The following is an 8,643-nucleotide window of genomic DNA, read 5'->3' as shown; positions in this document are numbered from 1 at the left end:
AGATGTGTCCCACCACCCTTGGCAACGAGGGCTGAGGTGCATGTGGAATCTGCCCGGGCCAGGTAACACACCCCGAGGCTTTGAGCACCGTGACACAGCAGGCAGAGCTATGGCGGTTTGTTATGCAACTATGTTGGGGCCACAAGCAAAGAGACTACAGGTGCAGACTGTGGCTTTTGGCTTGTTAGTACATTTCCAGACAGTATAGTCCGCGGACTCACTTTCTCTATAATTTTTTTTTGTTGGCACAGGTGGTTTTGTATCTAATAATAAAATAATGGGTCCAATGCATTCTCTAACAGCTGTTGTAGCCAACTACTTTATCCTCATTTTGCATGGGACCTCTAATAATTCCCTGCATGACCATTATCTAACCCCATATCCTTAAAATAATAAAACAAAAATAAAGGGTATTCTTACACACCCAAACTTGTTATTCACACACACACAAACAAAGTGTGCCTGCTGAACATACCACTGACGTGCACCGCATTCACAAACAAATGCAAATATATTCTCCCTGCCTGTCTGTCTCTTTCTCTGTTTCGTTCCCATGACTTATTTATAGGCTACTGAAGCTGAAACCTGTCTCATTCTCTACCTGATGAAAAATTTACACATTGCCATTATTTTCTCACAGCAAAAGGCATAGGGGAAAACAATAAGTTAATCATTCAGGTGCAGTGATGTTGGGACTTAAGCTTTTAGATATTGCTTTTCCAATATAATAGTTTGTGTGCCAATGTATTAAAATGATGCCACTTGGAAGTCTAGTTTTACCAGTTTGTCGCTAAATAAACAAGCATTTGATGAAAAACTACAGACATGTTCAAACTTTGAGAGAAAAAAATGTCACCTCTGTTGACTCCACTAATTGACCTTGTTTACAAGGATTAACTCTCCAGCTTGTTTTACACAGACAATGTGTGGGGGTGATTCTGCTTTACCCAACAAGCAATGTCTGTTGATTCCAATTGGAATATGTTTTCATGCTTTTATCTTGTGTTGTTTTTGTATTATTGTCTTTTGGGTATTATTGTCTTTACACTTGTTAAAGCACTTTGTAACTTGTTTTTGAAAAGTGCTCTACAAATAAAGATTATTATTAATATGCAGTGTAATAAGAAGTTGCACTTTTTTGAGGTATTTGTTTTTGCCAAGAATCGTTTTCAGCAGTGCCCTGCACATTCATACAGTTACAGACACGCTTACCTGGCAGCTGCTCACTGCAAGCGTCTCCTTTTGTCACACTGAGCAGCTCCACTAGAGGCATGTGGAAACAACTGCTTTGTTGATGTTGGGGGAGGGAGTAAGAGCCTTCTTACTTCTACCTTCTTGGATATTTCTTGGATATCAGAATTTGTTATTACCATATAGATTAATGCTGAAATTCAAGGCACTATCTGTTTCTATTTAATTTCATGGGGTATAATGATTACCTGGAATCACTTGGGGTAGTTTCTGTGTCTCCATTATCAACCTTTGTTTTGTTTCCCTTATTACCCTGCTAAATGTAAGTCTAGCATTACCCAGATGTACCCACTGTTAATACCAAGCTATTACCTGGTTATTACGTTGGTAATTACATGGTATTACTCAATTATTACCTCTTTATTATCAAACTATTACCCCACCATGTTATTACTGAGTTCCAACATAAAGTGCTACCGAGATTTGAATTGTCAGGCTTCTGGAGCCAGGGTGACAATCCTCTGAAGTTAGAATAAGAATACATTATAGGCTTTTTTGTGCCTTAGGAAGGCTATTAAGTGTGCACTCAATAGCCTTCCTTCCTCGGCAATTTTTAAGATTAGTCCCATGTCTCAGAAGCACCTTTTCTTCTATAAACCTTTCAAATGGGATTGTAACTGTGATGTAAGGGTTTAGCATCCCAATTTAGAATAAATTATGTTTAGGGTGGCTATATAATTTAGCATAATAAGTGTGACTCTCTAAAGCAATACCATTGATTGCTCCTTCTTTTAATGAGAAATTGATGCCTCATAGTTCTGGATGTTTGATTGGTAAGATGTTGTTCTTCAGTACAATGATTTTAAATATACATTAATAATGTTTCTGCTTTCAGGGATCCTATTAGGTTTTTCCTTACAAAAGAAGAAAGCCAATAATCAATTAAAAACTGGTCTGATGAGTATGTTCAAGACTTTTAAATCTTTTTATTGGAATAACTGACCCAAATCCCTATCCTGCTACTAAATACTTGGCTGCAATGCAGAGAGAGAAAGAGAGATGAATAGAGTTTCAGCCTTGTATATGGTGCAGTGAGTCATCAGCAGTACCAATGAGAGTGTATTTATGTTGCACATCTACTTACTACTACCCCACCACTGATGAATTACCAGAGAAGAATATGCTGATATTCTTGGACAACATACAACCAGCAGTCATCCTGGTGTTTATGTAACCATTAGCTAAAATAGCTAGCTCTTAATAAACAAGTAGGCCTACACCTGAAAATTTTTTTTGATTTAAGACATTAGACTCAGACTGACATTTGAGATAATTACCAGGTCATGCAAGATCAGGGCTTTTTGATACTTCAATAAGGTAAACCTTGGAGGTGGTTGAGGAGGCATTCGTCTTTAGTATATTTCTTCTTTGGTGGTTATCCTTGAAAAGGGGTGTGATGTTGTCTTGTTGATGTTGTACTGTATATCACTGCTCTGGCTCATATCACGGAAAGCATGTGCTTGAAAGCTTTAAAATATGTTGTGTGTCTTGTCTTTCTTGCAACCGAATATGTAATTACCATTTGATTGACATTGTATTTTGAACACCAAACAGATACCAGAGATTTTTCTGCATCAACAAAATGCCAACATTTTTCCTTCCTTTCTCTCTTGTCCCTCCCTCACAGTCGCTCCCCCATCGCCACTAATTTGTTGAAGGGTCATTGCAACTGAACAACTGTCAACCACATTTCCTTCAGAGACCACCCTAGGGCATTCAGGAGAAAGAGCAGACTTGCTGCATGGAATGCATATAACTCCATTGCCCCACCCACTGGTTTTTGGTACTCTTTACACCCTTGGAGGCCAGCACCCGCAGTCAAAAGTAGAATTGGAAAGGGTTGTTCAGAGCATGTTGAGCCTGGAGTCAACAGCAAGTCGTTCTGCGTGTTTTATATCAAATGCACATAGGAAGTTGGATTGACTGGGTGTGAATTCATTTATATGAAATCACATTAAAGGAGAGACATAGATTACTGACATTAGCGTAGATTGGAGTTTGAAGAACAAGTAAGACAGATGAAGATTTACTTTCAGTTTTCTCTTTAATTTGTTTTCCATAAATGACCCTATCAGCTTTGACATTGTACAAGACTGTGATTCACTGCTGTTCCCTGCTTCATCGTTCACCACAGCAACCACCTCCAACAATGTGTAATTGGTTTTATTTTGAAGTTTTGCCATTCACAAATGAGGGAATGACCCATTTCACGTGGTGAAAACTGTTAATGGACCCTTTCTGCAGTACTTCCCACAGGTCTCCTCTCACACCAGTCTTTCAGCTTATTTGAGGGTAATGTACTCATCAGAAAAGAAAATCCTGAAGACACAGGAGGTCTACTTGATGATGAATCTCAGCATGGTAGATTGGCAGGCTTGGCGTTAGCGTAATCAAAGTGGGCAGACTACGCATCTGTCTCGTTTGTTTTCTTAGGTCCAAGCTGCGTTAATTTAGCTCTTATCCCAGGTCTCTTTGTGGGGCGATTGCACCGCTTGTTGGTTCGCTGCACTTAATCCAATCCCTGCACATCCTTTTCTGTCGCTGAAGAGTGTATTTCTGTCGTAGGTTGCCGGGGCTGTCCAGGCTGAGCCCTGCCCCAATTTAACCTCTGTCTATAACCATTGCTTTCTACTTGTCAAGAGTGATGCAAGACAGGGGTGGCCACTAGCTAACTGTAACCTAAACTAAGCTGGGTTTGGCCAGCTGGTTGGGGATTGAGTGTGTGTCATGGTGTGGATCTGGCGTTGCTTTTTGGTGTTGTGCTGATGGGGTGATTTGCAAACTGCAGGCTAGTCAGTATCATGGAGCCAAAGGTCCAAATAAAATATAGGAACATTACAGATAGTAATGTTATTCTAAATATGATTGTAATTAATTTTCCAGTATTCAGTGTTTATTTCAGAACTCAGCCCAGTATATGTAATACCCAGGATGATTCTCACTCAAGCCTACGCATGCAACTGGATGCTGATTGCAGTTCAGTTAACGGCCACCGGTGTCATTAATAATTAAAGGTTTTCTGACAGTTACACATTGAACCTTTAATGTTTACATTACACAACCTCAGAGATTCACCTGCTGTCTTCCCACACAACTCTGACTGTCTGAACTCTGCTGCCCCTAATTTAGAGCTAAGTGCACCCCGACTGTTTTCTAAGTTCTTAGAAGCAGTTTTTTCATCCATCAGGAGTGGGACTGAACAACAATCCTAAGCATTACCTGTTCCCAGTAGGCCTAAAGTAACACTTTAATCATTAACAGCACCAGTAACACTTTCCTCTGCTCAGAGACATAAATGCAGTGATATTTGTGCTGAAAGAAAAAAGCATGAAGAAAGGAAAGTGTGGATGGCTTTTTAATGCTCTGTTTCGTTTTAAAACTGATCTCTAACACTATTCCCCATGACAGCTGCCATGATATTTCACTGTTTGGAAAATACTGAATTGCTGCTTATTTAAAATTTGATAATTCACAAAAAATAATTCAAGAATAACATTTCCCTGCTGGTGAGCTTGGTATAGGAAAAACTGCAAAACTCTAGCCTGCAAATGGTTCTGGGGGACTTACTAATCACATTTGTTCAGCCTGCTCCCAATTGCCTGCCTTTCAACAAACATGAAATATCTCAGCAGAGGACTGAGAACATTTATTTTACCGGATGCATCGGGAAAATAATAAAAGGGCTTTAATGGGTTTGTCAAAATCTGAAAGACTGATTTGATGGAGTCGGTGTCGCGTTAATGTTGACTGACTCTCTGGCATTCCCCGTGCATCCTTCCACCAGCTAAATACACGTAGCGCGGGCATTTGCTGATAAGTGACCATAACAGCTAGCAATGTTCCATTGCATAATCATCACCAGCTATGGCTCAAAGTAATTTAATTTGTAATGACTGCGAAGGAGATTTCTACATGAATAAAAACACAGAGCGAGTTCAGCGTTGCTCAGCACCAGTGTTTGTATGTCTTATGACCGAGCTCTTCTGTCAAATCTCTCCAAATAATGAAGATATTACCAACACATGGACATTCAAAATGATTTCTAATCTAAGAGAACTCTGTCTACAAAAGTATTATATAACATTTTCTCAGGTTACGTACCTGTAAGAGAAAAAAAAAACAATGATATGTTTGAATTTGTGCTACTAATTACATGGCTAATGTACACATCACTTTTTCTAATAGATATTGTTGGTAAACCAACTGGCATTTGAGTCCTATTGGCGAGATACTGGCCACTGTCCAGGATTGCACAAGACAACAAGACAGCAATAATAGCAGAATTAATTGTACAATGCATCTCCCGCTGGAGACTCCACTGCCTTTCTCATTTTCCTGTGTGGAAAGCAATCTAGTCCAGGTACAGTACAGCTGCGTTCAATTCAGAGGAGCCCAGTACTCCAAGTAAAATGGTACCCTTTGTGAGGCAATCTTCAGGAAGAAATGTCATCTTATAAGTGCGAGTTGCACATGATATGGAATTGTGTGCCATCTTTTGTTCCCTCTTACTTGTTGATTTATCTGAATGTATGCTTGTTTAAAATGCTAAAAATACTCGCAAGCAGATACACTTTACATGGTAAAAGGTAGGTGTTTGGCAGGTGAGTATTTATACCCCTGTTAGGTCAACCATGTACCTGTGAAGGGAAAGTAAGTCATATTACGATACCACCATTCCTGTGCCTGTGATCTCTTAATAGAAACGGACTTAGTGGATATCACAGTGAGCATTGTGAGACTGGCGTTCCAGTATGACGGATGGCTCATACAGCAGATCGTCCTCTCCAAGTATTGAACTGTGCTCCAAGTTCACAAAGTTAGGGATGTTGAAGTGGGAGAAGAAGGCACATTCTCGGTCTGTTTTCCGCTCATCTATTAGTCCCTTGAGAGGTTGGTGTCTCCCAGCTTCCTCAACATCCTCTTCCATCTCGTCGATCCCAGAGGAGTGCATGCCTCTGGCCCCGTTGCAGGTCCCCTGCTGGGCTTGGGCCCCGGCGTGCTTTCCAGCTTCTTGTTTTTGCTTCCCCAGACCCTGATCTTCCTCGTTGATGTAGAAATGGAAATATGAACGGGACTCCCCTAACAGCGGACGGGAGAAGGCTTTGTCATTTTCGTTCTGCGGACCGTCAATGTCTACGAGACAGCTCCCTGGTCGATGGCGTTTTTCAGCAGAGTCTGGGTTTCTGTTAAGAAAGAAAGAAATATTCAGAGTGAGACTGCAGCAGGCTTTGAAAATATGAGCAGCTTGAATTGTCATTTTTTCACTAGTCTTGTCTGGAAATAATTAAACTCATCCAGCACCACTTCCTGAACAAAAGAATGGGCGTAAACTACATACAGCCAGCCAATAAATTCCCTATTTACTCTTGACTTAACCTCAGAGCCTTACTCAGTCTGACCTCATATAAGTGATTTCTCTTCAGTTCCTACTGCTGATCTTCACTCGAGATGGCAATTAGCCTTTGGCCGTATGAAGCCCGCCTCCAAGTTAAATATCAGCTTCTCAAAAGCACGATGTCAGGAATATGAGACCATCCACCCAAATTAAAATTCCTCACAACTATCAGAATAACAAAAGCATCAGTGAAACTCTTTACAGTCCTCCTTCTCATGAGTTCAACCATCAGACATAAAAGCTGCCAAGCTCTGAGATCAAAAGTGCCAGAGCTGAATTGCTTGAGCTCTCCTTGGTGCTGAAACTGTCCCCCCAGGGCCATATTTGAAAGCGAAAGGAAAAACAGGAGATGCAGCATGCTGTAATACTCACTCTTGGTGTGGTGCTCCTGTCTTTGTGAGCAGGGTGAGAATAAAGAACATGAAAATGACAAATACAGCAAGTCCGACCCAGAAACCGATGACGATGGAGTCTGAAATGTCAGAGAAGAGAGAATCTTATTAGAGCATGTTTTTTAATGATCCTTCTCTCTGCTCTTCTCCCTGTACCTTAATTCCTATCAGGGGCCCTCTCACTGAGAGCAAAAAAAACCCCAATTACACAATTAAAGTGAGCATTCAGTATTTCTAAAATTTGATTACAGCAGTCTATTTGTCTGGATGTTTGCTGATTGTCATTTTTTTGTCTCGTTGAGTGGGTTGTTTATTACTACTGGAGTATACACAGGCCTTATCAGGTGCTGCATGAATTATTGCTGCCAGATCATTTGTTTAGTGAGAGGCATGTAGCGTGTCTCCCTTCAGCTGAAGCAATAAAGATAATACAAAAGTGAAATGTGCCTGGGGTAATCATTATTAATTAACATTCGTAAAGGTGAGTAACCCTGTTTGCACAAACACATACGCACACGCGCGCGCTCACACACGCACACACACACACCCACACACACACACTGGCATTTACACAAAGGCAGTAGGCTAAAAGCAATGGAATATTGTAATGTATACAGTTGTATTCAGCTTACATCTGTGCGCTTTGAGTCCCTCAAAAGACACGGGCTCCTCGTCGTCATAATATTCATACTGCCACACGTAGTCACTGCGACGCGCGCTGGTTTGGCTCCGGTTGTGGAAGTCGGACATTTCAAACCGATTTTACGTATCTAGACCACAGAAAGCAAATTAAATCAAACAGCGAGGACGCTACATAAACGTTAATATAGCCATAAACTTTACAAACCACAATCTCCGTGGATGTGAAACCTCTCTTTATTGTTGAAAACAAGTCTACAGCCCGTTGATTTGGGAATTTCGCAAATAACTCCTCGGATGTTATGTCAGTCTTCCGGAATTTAACAAACTGTCAAAAAGGTGGCAAAGGGCAGGGGAATCCATTGCTTGACCGTTACGCAAAAACTCCATCCATCCTCGTGTAAGTCTTGAAGCGAAGCAGCCTGCAACCCTTTTGGCGAGCGGCTCAGTGCGCGTCACCGTCATGCAAAACTCACTCCCCGTGATACCACATTGCAAAAAAAAAGAAATGCTCATCTTAAACAGCAGCCACCCAGTCACTGAGTCTGATTTTGGGAGCAGAGATGCTGGTTTCCTCGAATACATAATAAGGTGTTTCCACTGAAGCTGATTATTCTTGAGGAAGGTCTATTTTTAAAATATGTAGCCTATAATGATGAATTCGTACAACCTAAAAAAATATAAGACCTAGTAGCAGGGTGGGCTTGGGTGTGTGAAATTTAAATATCAGTAATCTATTAGTGCGTGAAACATATTTACACACAAGACAATCAAACAATCTATTGCTATAAAAATGCACAAAAGCCACTTAGTCTATGGATGTATTAAAAATGCAATTGTCACTCCGTTTTCCAATGCAGTTTCACTTGTTTCAAGAATTTCCTACGATCTATGATCAACATAACAGACTAAAGAGATTCAGGTCGCCTATCATTATTAATTTTTAAAATTAACAATAATATTGAA

At 40.5% G+C, this 8,643-nt stretch overlaps 1 protein-coding gene across 1 annotated transcript; it reads right to left on the bottom strand.

Moving 5' to 3' along the window:
- Positions 1–3,290: 3,290 nt before the first annotated feature.
- LOC119908412 (melanocortin-2 receptor accessory protein 2A-like) lies at positions 3,291–8,143 on the bottom strand. The gene is made up of 4 exons (XM_038726067.1): positions 7,886–8,143; positions 7,671–7,808; positions 7,019–7,118; positions 3,291–6,434 (listed from the first exon to the last, which is right to left on the bottom strand). The coding sequence occupies exons 2-4, from the start codon at positions 7,786–7,788 to the stop codon at positions 5,960–5,962; spliced, it is 693 nt and encodes a 230-aa protein (XP_038581995.1). The 5' UTR covers positions 7,789–7,808; positions 7,886–8,143; the 3' UTR covers positions 3,291–5,959.
- Between the last annotated feature and the right edge of the window lie 500 nt (positions 8,144–8,643).

Source organism: Micropterus salmoides, unplaced genomic scaffold (assembly GCF_014851395.1).
Source record: "Micropterus salmoides isolate LMB-PRFRI ecotype aquatic unplaced genomic scaffold, ASM1485139v1 Ms_hic_scaffold_18, whole genome shotgun sequence".
In the NCBI taxonomy this organism is placed as follows: domain Eukaryota; kingdom Metazoa; phylum Chordata; class Actinopteri; order Centrarchiformes; family Centrarchidae; genus Micropterus; species Micropterus salmoides.
The sequence above is the reverse complement of the archived record's forward strand: the minus strand, read 5'-3'. Positions and strand labels throughout refer to the sequence as shown.

Excerpts from the sequence above, each read along its gene's own strand:
- LOC119908412 (XM_038726067.1), bottom strand. The coding sequence starts at position 7,788 with ATGTCCGACTTCCACAACCGGAGCCAAACCAGCGCGCGTCGCAGTGAC. Across the intron at positions 7,119-7,670 it reads GGGACTCAAAGCGCACAGAT|ACTCCATCGTCATCGGTTTC; the intron begins GTAAGCTGAATA and ends CTGACATTTCAG. Across the intron at positions 6,435-7,018 it reads ACAGGAGCACCACACCAAGA|AAACCCAGACTCTGCTGAAA; the intron begins GTGAGTATTACA and ends CTTTCTTAACAG.